General features: G+C 39.5%; 1 protein-coding gene across 1 annotated transcript; it reads right to left on the bottom strand.

The window, feature by feature from the left end:
- Positions 1-1,140: 1,140 nt before the first annotated feature.
- On the bottom strand, positions 1,141-2,673 carry LOC107760435 (transcription factor MYB58). The gene is made up of 3 exons (XM_016578480.2): positions 2,456-2,673; positions 2,089-2,218; positions 1,141-1,753 (listed from the first exon to the last, which is right to left on the bottom strand). The coding sequence occupies exons 1-3, from the start codon at positions 2,586-2,588 to the stop codon at positions 1,279-1,281; spliced, it is 738 nt and encodes a 245-aa protein (XP_016433966.1). The 5' UTR covers positions 2,589-2,673; the 3' UTR covers positions 1,141-1,278.
- Between the last annotated feature and the right edge of the window lie 16,535 nt (positions 2,674-19,208).

Here is a 19,208-nt window from a genome sequence, read left to right as displayed (position 1 = left end):
CCATATATTAATTTTGCTCTCTCTCTTTCATTTGGAATACTTACTTTTACTTCATATATATTCTTTGGTCAATATATTAAAGCACGTCAAGGTCTCATCTTTCAGGCCTTTTGTGCGCAGAAAACTTTTTACTATATAGCACGAAATTGTAAATCAGTTTACTTATTTGACATGTATCTTAGTAGAAGTTTCTTTCGATGAAAATTTTATTTATTTATTTTCTTGACACATATCTTAGAAGTTTCTTTTGATGAAAATTCTATATTTATTTATTTTCTTTAACTATCCAATATGTGAAGATCACCAGCCTAAACAATATCTATCCTAAAGGTTTTACTATATGCCTCACATAACTAATAAGTCATGTAACTTATACTAGTTGTACGAGGAACAAAACAAAATTTTTCTTGAGACTATGATATTTCATTGATGATAACCTGAAGATCTGAGATATATAATTCTACACTTGTGGCCATAAATTTCACCAGAAAAAAATGGCCACGAATGTAAGGCGATAGCTACCGGTTTAAGAAGTGGTCCAAATAATTTGGTACGAACTCAGTTTTAAAATTACACTCCAAATTTATGGAGATTATGTCACTCTTTCACTAGGACTATATGAGTTGGAAGAATGATTATATTACAATGATTTCTCTACTAGGTGTAGTTAGAGGCGGATCCAGGATTTAAAGTATATGAGTTCCGGTCATATTCTCAAATTAATATACAATAATAACTGTGTTCACATTTAGATATTTATAAATATTTAGTGAATTTTTAATAAAAATATAGAGTCTACGCAAAAGCTATTGGGTTCCCGGGAACCCAGTAGCTGCACTCTAGATCCTCCACTGGTTGTAGTGTCACAGTCACATACAGTCACTTGAACGCTCTTTATCGAAAAATTATATTGTGCATATAAAATATTATATATTCATATTACGTATTAAATTAAAAAATATTGTTATATAATATGTATATTAAATCTTGAACACCGTTAGCGAAATTCTTGGCTTCACTGTTGGATAGGTGCAATCAATTTCTGATATAAATGCAATTAATTCCGATGGAGGACACCAAATATATAGACATGCCATGCAAATTCGAATTAGTTGGGCCCAATGCGAATATAAAATACTAGAAAAAAAAAACTGATTTTTTCCACCTGTATTCCTCTATACTAGATGTTCTTTATGTTTCCTCAAAATTAACCAAAGGTACAACTTGCATTACTTATCCAATTCCCAGCAATCAATGTACTTTAAGGAGTTCGCTATCTTAATAATATGAGCATAGTAATTCACCATAGCTCATAACAGGGGAAAATGGAGATACAAATACTCCATGATCATCGAATGATGGTACAAAACAATCACTAGCAGTGTTAAAACTATCTACTAAAAATGGTTCTGTCCAAAAACTTCCGCTAGATACTTCAAATATTTCTTCTTGAAAAACCTCGCGTTCGCCATGTATATTTTCCACATTTTGATCAATTGTAGCACAAGAAGAAACCTCAGTACTGCATGATTGCATCGGTGACAATTGAAAACTCTCATTTGCATTTAGTTGAGTTTCATTTTCACGTCTCTTTTTTTGACTGTTGGCTTGATAACTGTTGTTAGATGATCTCTTTATTGAGTCAGTTGAAGTTGAATATTCCCGAGTTGATCTCTTTTTGAGAGAGGTGTGCCAATGATTCTTTATGTCATTGTCTGATCTTCCAGGTAAGTGAGCAGCAATTACCGACCATCTTGAATAAACAAAATAAAGAAGAGAATTTTACATTAGATTATTGTAAAATGTAAATGAAAAGAAATACTCATATTTGCATAGGCGGAGCTAGAATCTGAACCTTATGAGTTCGGAATTATAATCCTTTTAAGTTATTAAGTTTTATATTAATAATTTGTACATATTCATTGAATTTCTTAATACAAATACAGGGTTTGAACAAAAGTTATTGGATTCGACTAAACCCCAATAGAAATTATAAGTCCATATATCTGAAGTTTTTTGCTGCCATTGCCCATTGTGCTGTGTATGAGTAAAAGGACGGGAAAAAAGAAGAGAAAATTGATTGCTTACTTGTTTCCAATTTCTGCGTGGAGCTTCATGATAATTTCATCTTCTTCTTTAGTATAGTTTCCTCTTTTGATATTTGGTTGGAGATAATTCAGCCATCTCAGTCTGCAGCTCTTCCCACACCTAGCTAATCCTTCACAAGGAGAACAATGCATTCATTGAGATAAAATATTACAACACAACACTAGCCATACTGATTTAAGTTATATGCACTGCCAGCAGAAGAAAAAAAAGGATAATTCCATCTGTTCCAAAATGGGGGTATCATTTTAGTTTTACAATACGACCACAACTATATATAACTACGTATGTGTCAGTCTTAAATAAGTTGGGGTCGGATCGAAAAAGGAGATAGGAATTCAGCATATACCAGCAAACTTGGGAAGTTGACGCCAATTCCAGCAACCATATTTACTAACATAAGCTGCTAATTTCCTATCTTCATCAGGTGTCCAAGTTCCCTTCTTCAATCCACTTTTGTCATAGCAACGTGTCCTTGCCATTTCTATCACTCTAATATTTTGTCCGAGTAATTCTGTGGTTTCCTTTGGTTCACCTGATAATGAATCTTGATTATTATTCCTAAATAGTCAGCAATATATATACCATCAATTAAAAAGTATAAAGTGAGAAAAACGTGTAACCTTGTGTGAAAAGAGAAAAGAAAAAGGAAAAACGAGTTACACAAAAAATGAAAAAGGAATATAAGGTCATTATAAGGACCACAATATGGTCCTACCAAGAAAATTCATTATCTATTTGTGATTCATATTTCAACTTCTCTGACTGCCAAATTAAACTCACTATAAAATGTATAAATATGTGGAAATTCAGACGAAATTACCAAGAAAACAAGAGTACCCTACTGACCACTAGCATGTCAGTTCCCTCTACCTCCCTCGTACTGAATTCATCGGAGGATTCAAAATTTAAAGTTTGCAGGTTTTACATCCAACTCAAGTTAATTAATAATACGAGTATATAATAATAACTAGATTTTATGTCAAATATTCATCCATATTCAATGTAATTTTTAATACATATATTCCCCCGTTCGTTTTTACTTGTCCACTATATTAAAAATATATTTTCACTTTTACTTGTCTATTATATTAAAACAAGAGAAAAACAATCTTCTTTTCTTGTTTTAACCTTATTATTAACTACTCATTCCCCAAATCATTTCCCAAAATATTTGAAATTGCTATCTTTATTATGGGTAAAATTATAAAAATACATACTTCATTCATTTTTTCTTAAAGTGAGTGAAGTCAAAAATGATCAACTAAAAGTGAACAGATGAATACATAATTTAAGCAAAAATTACTGAATTTACCGTAACCTATAAATTCCCCGTTAGATCCGCCACTTACTGAATCTTCTTACTTTTTTTAAAAAAAAAAAAAATCGTTCTACTTTTGCGCTAAGAGAGTCTACAACTTTTTCTTTGATAATAATTTTTCTATATATTATAAATATTTTTGATTATAAAAGTTAGAGTATGATTTATTTTCTTTAGCTTTTAGTTATATAAATATTATTTTTAAAAGAGAAAGAAATCGCTGTCTATACTTTGACAGAAAATTAAAAGTTTAACCCTAGTACTCGAAAGCTTTATAATTCTTTTAACAAAGGGAGTAGTAAGTTCTCCTATGGAATTAGCTTCTTCACCCTAATATAACGCTTAGTAAAGTGAGCTATTATAATTTCTCCATTTATAATTAAGAGTCACCCCATATAATTTAAAGCTTCTAGGCTAGACTTTTTCACTAACGATATTTGCTTTTTTGTTTTCATCATTGAAATATTCACCAAAGACTCCACATGTAGCAATTTATGTTTTTTTTTTTGTCAACTGTAGCAATTTATGTTGCATACTTCTTCTTTTTTATTCTGTCCCCAAAAGATTTATATTTTCTTATTTGGAAATAATTTAACTTTAATTTTATATTTTATCCATAATGAAATTATTATAGTCACATAAATGTTTATGGTTTGTTTTAGATTATAAGTTCAAAAGTTTTTTTTTCTTCCCAAAACTTAGTACTTGATCAAATAATGTCAAATAAATTGGAATTGATCATTGAGGGGGAATGGAGTTCCGAGTAAAAGAAGGAAAGTGAGAGAAAAGTCATACTTTAGTAGTATACGTTTGAAAAGAAAGGATTTTCTAGGTTTCAAGAAAAGCAGCATTATATATGTTGAAAACTGTATCTGTCATACAATTAATTGAACATGCAACAAAGTTTCTCATTCTATTCCCTAAAGCTTGAAGAAAGTGAATAGAAACTAATTCATGAATTAAAGTCGCAACAACATCTTGAAAACTTCAGAAATCTTTCTTATATAAAAGAAAACTGAAGTTCTTGCCAAAGTTTTCCTACATAAAGTACTTTCGTAGTATTTTCAAAAGTTTCTTTAGCCATACTTTTCTAAAATCTTTTAAGTGCTTCATAAGGGATATCCAAAAGCTGCCTTTGCTTGTTACTATAAAAAAAATCTTCCTTAATAATTAGGATGTGACGTTCTTAATGTTTTTGCAGTTCTCTTAGGTTGCTGTCACGACAAAAATAGACTACCCTTTTTTTTTGAGTCAACACATAAGTTGGTTCTTCACGAGTACGTAAAAAGTTTTAGTCATGCTTTTCTTGTGGAAGAGAAATAATTGCATTAGAACATTTTAAATCAAAATTCTTTTGACCGGCGTCCCTAGTGTGATGCCTATGACGGACGGCTGGATCGATAAGGCCAGTGTAGGGGTGGATATCGGTCGGTTCAGTTCGGTTATGAATATTATCGGTTGTGCCTATCGGTTATCGGTTTACAAATATTATAATCTAATAACCAAACCGATAAGATATTGGTTATCGGTTATCAGTTAATCAGTTATCGATCATTATCGGTTCGGTTATCGGTTTACCCGATAAGATAAAACAACTAAAATAGTTTCACAATGTATAAAACTGTTTTGCTAAAACGGTTTTATGAGATTTGCAATGTATAAAATAGTTTCGGTAAAATCAGTGTTCTTAAGATCCTCTTTGTTCAAACGACTAGCAGTAACTCTTTGTACATTGATATTTAGTTTTTTACTCTAGTACAGAATTATGTATATAGATTAAAAAGTTTATTAGTTATGAAATACAAATTTTATAACAAATGACACAAGATAACTTGTAACAGCTCAACATTAAAGCACACAATAAATCTTACTTCAGCTTTCAAACAAACTAAGAAAAATTCAGAGCCAGAATGCATTCAAACAAACTAAGAAAAAGATGAAGATGAAGCAACTAAAACTTACACGAAGAATCAAGATGAAACTGAAGAATGCGGCTGAGAAATGCGACTAAAGAATGAAGTGAAGATGCGACTAAAGAATCTGATAGATCTGAGAAATGAAGTGAAGATGCGACTAACGAGTGAAAGAAAAAGTTGAGAAATGCGACTAAGGCCGGCCTGAGTCTTGACGGGCTGACTGGTGAGGGCGTGATGCGACTGAGCGGGCATGAGTCTTGACGGGCTTACTGGTGAGGGCGTGAGACGGAGAAACTAAGAAAGAATAGGGAAATCAAAGAGTGAACTATAAATTATGAAACCCTAGTATGTATATACTTAAGGGTAACCTAGAAAATTAGTTAATCCTTATTGGGTTATCAATTTTACCCAATAACATAATTGCCAAATCGAGCCCGAATCGATAACCAAATAAAAAAATGTAACCCATTACCGAACTGTTAACCCAATAACCCAATACCGATAACTCAATAAATAATTAACTATTCGGGTTATCGGTTTTGCCCGATATATGCCCACCCCTAGGGAAGTGTCAAAGAGAAGAATCGCCAGGTTTTTAGGCTGGCAAGCTTTTGAAAAAGATGTGCACAAAACACTTTAGGTGAATCCCACGTTGAAATAAGAGAGAAAAATAAAGAGTTTTACGAGGTATATCCTAAATCCACATGATATGCGCGAGTATTTGGATTCAGATAGATCCATAAGATTTATTTGGCTAGAGCAAATGACAGGGAGATTTGCAGTCGTACCCTATATTTGTGCCACCTTTTAATTTGTACCCTATTTAAAAAATTATTGATTTGGTAGTCTGCTGACAAAAAAATCCGTATTAATATGACAACTACATCCCCTGACAAATCGCGTGATCTGCAACCTCATTCGTGAAAAAGGATCTCCTCTTCTCCTCTCAGTAGCTTTATCAAAAAACAAGAAACTTGTCCAGATTCATCTTCAGAATCACACTTGCATGAAGTTTTTCACCTTGAAGCTAAAACTTCATGCTAATGCAGCATGAAGTTGTTTCATGTTGAAGCTAAAATTTCATGCTAATATAGCATGAAGTTGTTTCACATTGAAGTTGAAACTTCATGCTAATGCATGTTGAAGTTATTTATCATGCGATCTACTGTTTTGTCATGAGTTTTATCCGAAACTTCAGTCTAAACATACTGAAGTTATTTAGTTCATTTTCTAAAGCTTCAGTTTAAACATGCTGAAGTTATTTAGTTCATTTGGGAAAACATCAGTCTAAACATGCCTAAGTTTTTTAGTTCATTTGCTAAAACTTCAAACGACCATTTCTTCCCTTTTATTTTATATAAAATAATTAAAAATATTTTTAAAACAAATTAAAAGCATTGAACTAATTAATAAGGTATAAGTATTAATTTAAAAATACTGGAAATAATTTAATAATAATAAAATGTTGTTAATTGTAAAATAGACTATAATTGCAATTGCATGCAATTTAGCTTCTAAATATTAAATAAATTTGTAAAAATATGCAAAAAAATCACCTTGAATATATTTGGTGTAAATATAAGAAATAAAATAAATTATTCACTAAAACAATAATTTTGGGAATAATTATTGAATTTTGCACTGCTAAAATAGACAATAAATTGGTTTTGAAAGTCTTTAGAAATTTTGGAAAAATACCAAAACACTTGGGCACGCTTATGTATGCACATATATGTTATTTTGAAAGTGTTTTGAGTGTAAAAAATACTTAGGGAAAAATTGGGTATCAATAACTGCCTCTCTTTACCCAGGAAGGATGAAAGAGTTGTCGGGTAAAGATACGATGTCCAATTTTGCCCAAAAAGAAACGATTTGAAAAGTTTTGACCGAGCTCTAGATCCTGAGCTGCCTACATATCCCTGGTCTTACACGAATCAGGCCACGTGTAGTTTAGGATCCATTGACGGGATATGCCGATGGAGATTTTGAAAAGAACGGATGCGATGTTTGGTTGAGAAAAGTGGTTGAAGTCTGATAGGCTGCGGGAACTGGAGCGGGATCGCTCCTACTGAGGCGACTGTTGATAGCCGATGTACCTACAAATGAATAATACCAACATACATTGTGCATAAATTTAAACGTGATGCAAGTTCCCATCGGACCATGAATGTTGTCTTTGGACGGTTAGGATGACGTCCTCAGACCATGACGTCCTGGGCCATGAAGCGTATAATAAAGGATTCGCAGGCTATGAAATGATGTTCTCGGGCTATGAGAATGGTACCTTTGAACCATGATGCCTTTGAATAATGATGTGCAAAAGATAAAATGGGGTCCTCAGGCCATGGCATGGCGTTCTCGGGCTATGAAAATGGTGCCTCCGAACAATGACGCCCTTGGATAATTTGGCGATCTTTCAGCCCATGAAATGCAGCAGGGGCGATCTTTCAGCCGATGCAAGATGTAAATAAAAGGTGGCGATATTTCAGTCGTGCAAGAAAAATAAAGTAGCGATATTTCAGCCATGCGAGAAAATAAAGTGGCGATATTTCAGCCATGCAAGAAAATAAAGTGGCGATATTTCAGCCATGCAAGAAAATAAAGTGGCGATATTTCAGCCATGCAGGATGGAGACAGAGCTTAGTCTCGGAAGGTAGAGAGGTAGCCTTATGCAGATGATGATGGAGGTAGAGCTTAACCTCGAAAGGCAGAAAAGTAGCCTTATGCAATGCAAAAAAAAATGCAGGATGGAGACAATGCTTAGTCTCGGAAGGCAGAAAGCCCTATGCAATGCAGAGAAATACAGGATGGAGACAATGCTTAGTCTCGGAAGGCAGAAAGGTAGCCTTATGCAAAAAGATAAATGCAAATGGAGACAATGCTTAGTCTCGGAAGGCAGAAAGGTAGCCTTATGCAATGCAGAGAAATGCAGATGGAGACAATGCTTAGTCTCGGAAGGCAGAAAGGTAGCCTTATGCAATGCAGAGAAATGCAGAGGGAGACAATGCTTAGTCTCGGAAGGCAGAAAGGTAGCCTTATGCAATGCATAGAAAAATGGAGACAATGCTTAGTCTTAGAAGGTAAAAAGGTAGCCTTATGCAATGCAGGAAATGCAGATGGAGGTAGAGCTTAACCTCGGAAGGCAAAAAGGTAGCCTTATGCAATGCAAGAATGTAAAAGGATAATTAGTAGTGAGATCTCTTAGCTGATAGCCGATTTCGACAATATGATTGTTGGGGTGATTGTGTACGGATAGCAATTGCGGGCAAGTGATGATTCTGAGAAGTTGCATTCTTGGGAAAGTATGCGTACATAAATATACCCGACGATATTGCAAGTCGAGTGCCTGCATCCAAAGAAAATCATGAGTTTTGCGAGGGGAAAGGTTAGTTCGTCTTCCCCGGGCTCTTAACATTGTGTGTCATTGGGGTAGCGTCGCTAAACAACAGCAATTTGGATAATAGTTATGCATGCTTTAATAAATATATAATCGAAAATAGTTTTCTTTAGATGAACCAACGACTGCAACGTGGTTCAAGACATTGCAACCTCTTTCGCTCTGGAATTTTGAGGGTCCTCCTCAAAATTCTGCCCCAGTTTGCTGAGCGGACATTTCTGACGGTTGTGTTGAATGACTAAAAAATCATCTTCAGAATTTTGAGGGTCCTCCTCAAGATTCTACCCTCGTTTACTAGGCTGGCGCTTCTAGCGATGCATGGACTGAAATTAACTTCGGAATTTTGAGGGTCCTCCTCAAAATTTTGCCCCAGTTCCAATAGCGGGGGGAGAATGGAATTTTTTATTATATTATGACCGAACCCATAGGGCTGCCTACGTATCCCCTCTTAAACGGGAATCAGGTCAGGCGTAGTTCAAATTACATCATTAAGGGAATCATAAGCGGTTACACATACTATCGTTTCACTACATCTGAATTGATTGGCTTCGGCCAGACTTCTCCATCCATCTCTGCAAGAATAAGGACTCCTCTAGTTAGAACCCGGTGAACCATGTACGGACACTGCCAATTGGGAGAGAACTTCCCCTTGGCTTCATCTTGATGTGAGAATATTTTCTTCAACACCACCTGCCCCGGTGTAAACTTCCTTGGCATAACCCTTTTGTTGAAGGCTCTGGACATTCTGTTCTGATACAACTGGCCATGGCAAACCGCATCCATCCTTTTCCCATCTATAAGGGCTAACTGCTCGTAGGGACCTTTTACCCATTTTGCATCGTCCAACTCTACTTCTTATATGATCCTTAAGGAGGGAATTTATACCTCGGCGGGGATGATTGCCTCTGTACCATAAACTAGCATGTAGGGAGTTGCTCCGGTCGATGTGCGGACTGTGGTACGGTATCCCAATAAGGCGAATGATAATTTCTCATGCCATTGTTTGTGCCTTTCAACCCTCTTCTTTAGTATCTTCTTGATATTCTTCTTGGCTGCTTCCACAGCTCCATTCATTTGAGGTCTGTAGGCTGTAGAGTTCTTATGTTTGATTTTGAATGTTTCACACATTGCTTTCATCAAGTCGTTGTTGAGATTGGAACCATTATCGGTGATGATTGATTCCGGAACTCCGAACCGACAAACAATATGGTCGCGGACGAAACCCGCCACATTCTTCTTAGTGACCGCCTTGTATGATGCCGCTTCGACCCATTTGGTAAAATAATCGATTGCCACTAAGATGAACCTGTGCCCATCTGATGCGGCAGGCTCGATAGGTCCGATAACATCCATTCCCCAAGCGGCGAATGGCCATGGAGAGCTTGTTGCAGTAAGCTCGTTTGGAGGCGCCTTTATCATATCTATATGTATCTGACAACGATGACATTTGCGAACATACTGGACACAGTCTATTTCCATAGTCATCCAAAAATACCCTGCTCGGAGTATCTTCTTTGCTAAGACAAAACCATTCATGTGCCGCCCGCAGGTCCCTGCATGCACTTCATCCAATAGCCTGGATGCTTCTTTTGCTTCGACACACCTTAGTAAATCCAAATCGGCAGTCCTTCTATACAGGATTCCTCCACCGTGAAAAAGGTTGCTGGATAGCCTACGAATTGTATGCTTCTGAGTAGCGTTGGCAAGTCCTGAATATTCCCCTGTTGTCAAGTACTCCTTGATATCATGGAACCATGGTTTTCCATCTGCTTCTTTCTCAATGTGGGCACAATAAGCTGGCTGATCATGAATCTTTACTGGGATGGGATCAATGAAATTTGTATTTGGATGCTGGATCATGGACGATAAAGTAGCTAATGCATCAACAAACTCGTTCTGGACTCTGGGGACGTGCTGAAATTCTGTCTTTGTGAACCGTTTCCTCAACTCCTTTATATGATGCAAGTAGGGAAGTATCTTAGAGTTATTGGTTGCCCACTCTCCTCGAACCTGATGTTTGAGCAAGTCTGAATCCCCGATCACTAGCAACTCCTGAACATTCATGTCAATGGACATTTTGAGCCCCAGGATGCAGGCTTCATATTCGGCCATATTATTGGTGCAAGGGAACCTGAGCTTGGCGGATACCGGGTAGTGCTGACCAGTTTCTGATACTAGGACTACTCCTATGCCAACTACTTTGAAATTTGCAGTGCCGTCGAAAAATAACCTCCAACCTTCATAGGATTCTGCAATATCTTCTCCTATGAAAGATACCTCTTCATCGGGAAAATACGTTTTTAGGGGCTCGTATTTCTCGTCCATGGGATTCTCGGCGAGATGATCCGCCAAGGCTTGCCCTTTGTTTGCTTTCTGGTCACGTAAACAATGTCGAATTCACTTAGCAGGACCTGCCACTTGGCGAGCTTGCCAGTGGGCATACTCTCCTCGGCAATTGCGCGGTCCATTCTGGATATGAGATAAGTAGTGTAAGCACAGAAGTAATGCCTCAACTTCTGCGCGACCCAAGTCAGAGCACAACAAGTGCGTTCTAAAAGAGAATACCGGGCCTCGTACGATGTGAACTTCTTACTGAGGTAGTAGATGGCTTGCTCATTTCTCCCTATTTTATTATGTTGTCCCAGAACACAACCGAATGCTCTATCCAATACCGCAAGGTAAAGCAATAGGGGTCTTCCTGGCTCAGGCGGAACCAAGACCGACGACGTTGACAGGTATTCCTTAATTCTATCAAAAGCTTTCTGACAATCATCAGTCCATTTGGTGGTAGCGTCCTTCTTCAACATTTTGAATATAGGTTCACAAATGACCGTGGATTGAGCTATGAACCGACTGATATAGTTGAGTCTTCCCAGGAAACTCATCACGTCCTTCTTGTTCTTTGGCAGCGGAAATTCTTGGATTGATTTGACCTTTGATGGATCCAATTCTATTCCTCGACGACTCACAATGAAACCCAATAATTTTCCAGCAGGAACCCCGAATGCACACCTGGCGGGATTCAGTTTCAGATTGTACCTCCTCAGTCTATTGAAGAACTTTCTTAGGTCTTCCATGTGATCTCTGACATTCTTGGATTTGATGATGACGTCATCTACATATACCTCGATCTCCTTGTGTATCATATCATGAAAGATGGTAGTCATGGCTCTCATGTAGGTGGCACCAACGTTCTTCAAACCGAATGACATCATTTTGTAACAGTATATTCCCCATGGCGTGATGAAAGCCGTTTTCTCTGCATCTTCCTCATCCATCCATATCTGATGATACCCAACGAAACAATCAACAAAAGACTACAACTCATGATTGGCGCAATTGTCGATAAGAATATGTATGTTAGGCATGGGGAAGTCGTCTTTAGGACTGGCCCGATTAAGATTCCGGTAGTCAACACAAACTCTAACTTTCCCATCCTTTTTTGGCACTGGCACGATGTTGGCTAACCATGTCAGATACTCTACTACCATGAGAACCTTGGCTTTGACTTGCTTGGTAACCTCCTATTTGATTTTCAAACTCATGTCGGGCTTGAAGTTCCTGAGCTTCTGCTTTACCGGCGGACATGTTGGATCTGTTGGCAGTTTGTGAGCTACAATGGATGTACTGAGACCAGTCATATCATCATACGACCAGGCGAATATGTCTTCATACTCCTTTAGGAATTCCGTGTACTCTTTCTTTTCTGATGGTGACAGGTAAACACTGATGCGCGTTTCTTTGACATTCTCTGTATCTCCCAGATTAACGACCTCAGTTTCATCCAAGTTAGACTTAGGCCTATTTTCAAAATTCTCAACCCCCCTGACGACCTCTTCTGGTATATCATCCTCTTCTGAGTCCGTATCCGTTTGTTGCATTGTCTCGTTGCAAGTTACAATCATTGGTTCATCGTCAAGGCAAGTAACAGTAATGTTGTGTAAAATAAAGTGAATGATAGAAAAATAATAAGAGCGAGATATATAATAAACTAAAATGCTTCGATTAAATTCGTAATTGTTTTGAATATTAAAGCCCTTTTCAGAATTAAAGACAATGCGGAAATAAAATCAGCTAGTAAAAAGTAAAATGTGATGCATGGTGCTTTTGTTTAGCCTTGCTACCCCGAAGCTTTCTGGGCCCTCATGGTTCTGATTAACCAATTGTTGAGGCGCTCTCCTCGGTTCACAACTTGTATAGAAGGGCCTTCCTCCCTTTCCTCCTCGAAAATAACACAGTAGTCCATATCGTCATCCTCCAGGAACAGATTCTTCATGGCTGCCAATGCTTCTCTTCCTCCGACCCATATATAGTATCTGCCGGCTCGAAAGTCTTCTCCAGGTGAGGTATCGGATGCTCCAATGGGTAGTAGGGACCGCTCCATAGTGGCGACCAGTGATTGAACTCCTTCCAAGTGTACTCATACCCCAAACCAAATGTAGTGTCATGTTTCTTTAGCTTGATGGGTTTGGCGATTCCCTAGAGGTTTTTGCCGAGTCCCTTTCCAGGTTCGTATCCATACCAATTCAGGATACTTTCAATCTTGTTATCCCACCATTTATCTTTGTCTACAGCGTTGACTCTTTCAATGTGGTGGTATGTTTCTCTGCCTATTCTCCTTCTTCCTCCAATCATCGGGATGGTCTGGCGACTATATATGGGGTTGCTACCATCGCCATGAATAATCACCTCTTGGTGATTCCATTCGAACTTCACTGCCTGATGCAGGGTCGATGCCACAGCTCCAGTGGCGTGGATCCATAGTCGTCCCAACAGCAAATTGTAGGATGCTAGGACATCTATCACTTGAAAATCAACGTCGAACCAGGTTGGCCCCATTTGCAAGCATAGGCTGATCTCTCCCATAGTAGACCTTCGGGACCCATCGAAGGCTTTGACATTGATGGCCCCATCTTTGATCTCGTGCAGGATCTTTCCCAATGTTCTGAGAGTTATCAACGGATAGATGTTGAGGCTGGAGCCTCCATCGATCAAGACTCTAGTGACGAAGTAATCCTCGCATTGCACGGTGATATGTAGGTCTATGTTGTGACTCAGTCCTTCCAGCGGCAGCTCATCTTCGTGGAAGGTGATTTTGTGGCTTTCCAGTATTTGTCCTACCATATTTGCTATTTCGCCCCCAGTTATGTTGTTGGGCACATAAGCTTCGCTCAATATCTTTATCAAGGCATTTTTGTGTGCGTCAGAGCTCTATAGAAGATCTAGGATGGAGATCCGTGCTGGTGTTTTGTTCAACTGCTCAACGACCGAATACTCCTTAACTTGTATTTTCCTCCAAAGATCATCGGGACCAGTTTCAGTAGTCCGTCCTGAGGCTTGCTTACTGGACTCAGCTAGGTGCTCTAGAGTGTAAACCCTGCCTATTCTGGTCATACCATGCGCAACAATTGCTTCTCCCGTCTTGGTCTTTCATTTCCTCCTTGCTTTAGCTGTGTAATCCCATGGTATGGCATTCGAGTGGAACGGTGTTATGTTTGACATTGCTACAGGAATGGATACCCTTGGTGGTAACACAACAACTTCAAAGAGTACAGGTGCCTTCGCAGAAGAAGGTGCTTCAAATTCGAGAGGTATAGACATGTTTACTTCATCGCCCTTGGAGGGCTGGTTCTGCACAACAATTGGGTTAAGTGTGACTGTCGGTTTCTTTGGCTCATCATCCTTAGCAATCAACCCTATCAATCCCTTGGGGTCCCAGTCATCTTCGATCTCGATCATGTGAATGTCCCCGCCTCTGTGATTAGGCAGAGGGTTGTTGCGGACATTAGGAGCAGGCTCCTTTGCTACGATAACCTTATTGTTGATCAAAGTTTGAATCTTGTCCTTCAATGAGCGGCATTCGTCAATGGTGTGAACTTTCATGCCGGAGTGGTATGCATAGGTCTTATTAGGGTTGACCCACTGGGAAGGATTTTCTGGAGTTATGGCAGGTATAGGGGAGACGTAACCAACAACTTTAAGTTTCTCATAAAACTGGTCAATTTGCTCAGCAATGGCTGTATACTATCTGGGAGGTCTACGGTCAAAATTTGGTCTGGGTCTAGGGAAAGTTTGGCGACTGGGAGGTGTTTGGTAGTGAGAGGGTTGGGCATTATAAGCTTGGTAAACAGGTGTAGGTTGAGAGTATTTGGGTGAAGTGGGTTGATATGTGGGAGGTGGAGATGATTGGTAAACGGGTGGTGGATTTTGGTAGGAGGGTGTGGGTGCTTGGTAGTTCGGGATAGGCTAATATGTAAGTGGAGGTAATGGGTAAGTGTGATATTTTAGTGGTGATTTGGCTCCCTGTGCGACCATCACGACATTGACATCCTTCTTCTAGGACGTGCCACCAGACTGTAAAGTCTTGTTGGTGGCCTGCAATGCTTCAAGATTAGTAATCATACCATTCTTAATGCTTTCCTCAATTCTTTCTCCCAGCTTGATGATATCGGAGAATTTCTGGCCCTCGATCAGCATCAACCTCTCATAATATTGTGGGTCCTGAGCCCGGACGAAGAATCTGTTCATCTGTTCCTCTTCTAAGGCCGGCCTGACCTTAGCAGCCTCTGATCTCCAACGAGTAGCATACTCGCGGAATGCTTCGGTAGGTTTCTTCTTCAGATTCTAGATGTAGAATACATCCAGTGCATTCTCTGTATTGAATCAGAACCTATCCATGAAATCCGATGCCATACCTACCCAACTTGTCCATTTCTTGGGGTTCTGACTGATGTACCAGGATAAAGCATCCCCCTTCTGGCTTATCATGAAGAGTTTTATATGGATTTTCTCATTCCTTCCGACTCCGACCAGCTTATCACAATATGTCCGCAAATGGACTCTGGGATCTCCCGTGCCATCGAACATTTCGAACTTGGGAGGTTTGTACCCCTCCGGAAGTTCAACATCTGGCTGACCCTCTATGCCTTTGTTTCCTTCCATGCCCTGGATTCGGCTGGTCAACTTCTTGAGTTCTGCTGCCAAGTTTCTGATAAGAGAGTCCTTGTCATTAGACTCAGGTGCACTTGAGATTGGTTGAGTGTAGTGGGGTATGGTATCTACGTAGATGGGAGTGTTGTGGAGGTGGTCGTTTGTGGTGTTCAGTGGTTCAGGAATGAGTAGTGGAGTTTTGTTTGGAGTGTGTCATGTGTTGCAGTGTTGAGCATGAGTGGGTTGCATCTGTGGTTGGGGGGTGTTATGTGGAGGTGCGGGATTTTGAGCATTTTTAAAGTTGACATCAGGAGAGGGTGAGAGTGAATGATAAATTTGCCAAGTTTCGAACTTGATCCAGTTCTTCTTGGAACTTCAACAGTTTCTGCTCAAGTTGGGCAGCAGTTTCCTTAGCAACCGGGGTACCCTGAGGAATCTCAATTCTTTCAATTTCCTTTCTGGCGCTTGAATCTCCCATTCTACCTTTGTTCTTGTTCCGGATAGGACTCGGAGGAGGAGGAGGTGGAGGGCCCTTGGATCTCGTATTGTAAGATGATGGTGCCAGAATGCACGAACTAACCTTTGGGGAGGGGAATAAAAAATAAAGAAAAACAAAAAAAGGTAACAAGTTAGTGCGGGTTATGAGAAGAAAATGTTGCAATATTTAAACACATTCAAGAATATAAATCGCGTCCTAATTTGGGTGCCTCGTTGTGCCCGAGGTAGGCTTAGCGACAAATTAATTTGGAGATCTTATAATGCTAAACGCCTCATTTGATTGATAAAAATAAGACGAAACCAAAACGACGCTAAATAATAGAAAATAAAATGTCACTAGTGGCCATCGGCCTTATTACATCATTAAAAGCAAAATAAAAGACTCCTAACTACTTGGTCCAAGAAGGACCTTCCCCAGATTCGGTATCTTTATCCCCCTCGAACAGCTTCACCAGCTCGCACAGTCCTAACAGCAGATAAGCTTGGGCCAAATGTCCGCCTGCATTTGCTTCAGCGTTTCGACAATCTTCAATCCTGTTTAGGAACTTTCCTTCTAGCTCCACTAAACCCCGCTCCAAATACCCTAGTCGCTTGTTGGCGCTGACAGCCATATCCTTCCATTCCTCGATCAACTTCTGATGGGCTTCTTGTATTTCTCGATGCTCACTTTCACACTCTCGAATTCTCTTGCGCAGTTGATTGTACTTAACCCGTGCTTCAACTTTTTCGTCGATGATTCTGTGTCCGTGAATGAACCTGGGCTGACCCATACCATTGTGATTATCTTCCAACCAACCCGAATAGTGCGGCACGCAACCAGCGTGATACCTGTCTGGGTCAATAGATTCTTTCCCCAAAACGAGCTTGCAATGCCACATGTGTTGAGCTTGGCATTTGTGAGGGCTATCATCGTCCTGAAAATCAGCCCTAAAGTGACTCATTTTGTCGACCCTTGGTATGATTTGCTTTCTTCCAGCCTACCTCATGGCTCGGAGGGGAATGTAGGGATAAGTTCCTCTTAGACCAATGAGTATGAGAAATGGTGCGTCTCGGGATCGAACAATGAATTCTTCTGTAGGGAACCATTCGACCATCCACTGTACCTGGTCTTCTTTTAGATTCTCAAATAGCTCCACCCATCTTCCAGCGTCCTCTGGCTGAGCGAACATGTTAGGCATATAATTCATACGCCTTGGCTGGTGGAAGGCAATGTGATCATCCCAGTCTCTGCGTAAGATCTCTTGTCGGTATTCTCCTTTATGGAGGTGCTCCATGAGCCAGAGCTGAAGTAATAAATTGCATCCCTCAAAATGACTGACTTTTCGCTAACAGTTGTCCAGAGCCCGGTATATCTCAGCAACAATCATGGGCACTATACTGAAAGGTTGTCCGCCAATTCCTTCCGTTAGAGTCTTGGTTACCATGGCCAGTCTGGTGTGGATCCTAGCCTTCTTCATAGGGAACACTATCATCCCCAGGAAACAAAACATAAATACAAAGACCCTTCTGTGAATATGCCCCAGTGAGGTGAGGGAAAATTCATCTGAGTAGGTGCGGTATGACTTGCTATGGCCGTACCTCTCGTACAGATAGTCGAATAGGATGTAGGAGTCTTTCAAACAGGTCAAGTTTGGGTTCTTCTTCAGTCCCATCATCTTAAGAAAACCCCTACCCTTGCGATTCTCTAGCATAAGCAAACCCGGAGTCTCCCCAGGAATACCGGCTAAGCCTCCTATTTCTTCGAGCAAAGGAGTCATTTCAAGGTCCCCGAAGCGGAACACGGACCTGTCACTATCCCAGAACAGAGTTGCAGCCTCTATGATTTTGTTGTCAGGTTGGATTTCTAGAAGAGAAGGCAGATTCCCTAAGTATTTTCGGACGAGTGTCTGATCACTGGAGTGGAGATCTTCCCACCAATTTAGTAGCCTTGGATGAATGTTGGTTACCATGCCAAATCTGGGGACTTCGTGCCTCATTTTCTACAAAACAGAGTGTTAGACCCTTACCCCGCCAGACTCGACTATTTAAACCAATAATTAGCATAAAAAGCATTTAGTTCTCCAAATAAATGCACAGAACATGTAGGTGTCCATTTGGGTTTCAGGGAAACCCGATGGACTTTAAACAAGGCTATCTTAATGAGTCATTATGTGGATAACATAACTGGCTCGGCTAGGTTTGACCACAATGCATGCACAGTTAGACAGAGTAAGGTTTCTATCAGGGTATTAGACAGGTACCCTTGAGCGTACAACTCAAGAGGAAAAGGCACGGAACCGTTGTCTGCACCGCTGATCGATTGGTTTTACCGCAAATACGCCTTTGCCGAATTTAAAGGGTGATAATATTGGAAGAGCGCAACCACTCATTATAAGCGTTGCTATGGTATTTGTTTGGCACTAGTGGAATATGATGTTGAAGATGTAGTTTACAAGAATGAAACAAATTGACATGTATTTTCACGTTCATAAGATAAATGATTACAATAATTGCAGTAATTACAACAGTATTGAAATAAAGCAGTAAAGGAAGGCAGCTAAAGGAAAGAAAAGACATGAAAAGCCAAGTCAGTTTCGTAGTGAAAGAATAAAAGACAGTAAATAAAGCAATAAATAAGATAGTAAAGTCACAAGCAACATGCAATGGTAAAAGCCTAAAGAAGATCTCCCCAGCAGAGTCGCCATGCTGTCGACACCCCCATTTTTCTCTAACTGTGGGGTCAGAAATCGGGTATACGACATTGGGAAGGACAACTCTATTCACTTTTGAGAATTGGGTTTAGCGGTTGAAGAGTCGTCACCTAATGATTATAGTGCATTAGGACACTTTTTAGAAGAGTTTGAGTTGGAAAGCCAGAGTTCGGGTAAGGGCTAGAAATTATCTCGAGGGGAAGGTGTTAGGCACCCCTCAAGATCCACTAGTGTGGTTCCCGACCATGTTACAGTTGTGACTTTACAAGTAAACAATTAAGGCTCAAATAAGGATTCGCATATAACATTGCAATTAGGTTGAAACTTTCTAAGGTAAGCAGAGAGGGCAA

This window comes from Nicotiana tabacum, chromosome 8 (assembly GCF_000715075.1).
Source record: "Nicotiana tabacum cultivar K326 chromosome 8, ASM71507v2, whole genome shotgun sequence".
Taxonomy (NCBI): Eukaryota; Viridiplantae; Streptophyta; class Magnoliopsida; order Solanales; family Solanaceae; genus Nicotiana; species Nicotiana tabacum.
This window is presented reverse-complemented; position numbering and strand designations above follow the sequence as displayed.

Bases quoted from the DNA above. Each gene is read 5' to 3' on its own strand.
- LOC107760435 (XM_016578480.2), bottom strand. From the start codon at position 2,588: ATGGCAAGGACACGTTGCTATGACAAAAGTGGATTGAAGAAGGGAACT. The intron at 2,219-2,455 runs GTATATGCTGAA...CTCCTTGTGAAG, and splicing joins TCAACTTCCCAAGTTTGCTG to GATTAGCTAGGTGTGGGAAG. The intron at 1,754-2,088 runs GTAAGCAATCAA...TGTTTATTCAAG, and splicing joins CACGCAGAAATTGGAAACAA to ATGGTCGGTAATTGCTGCTC.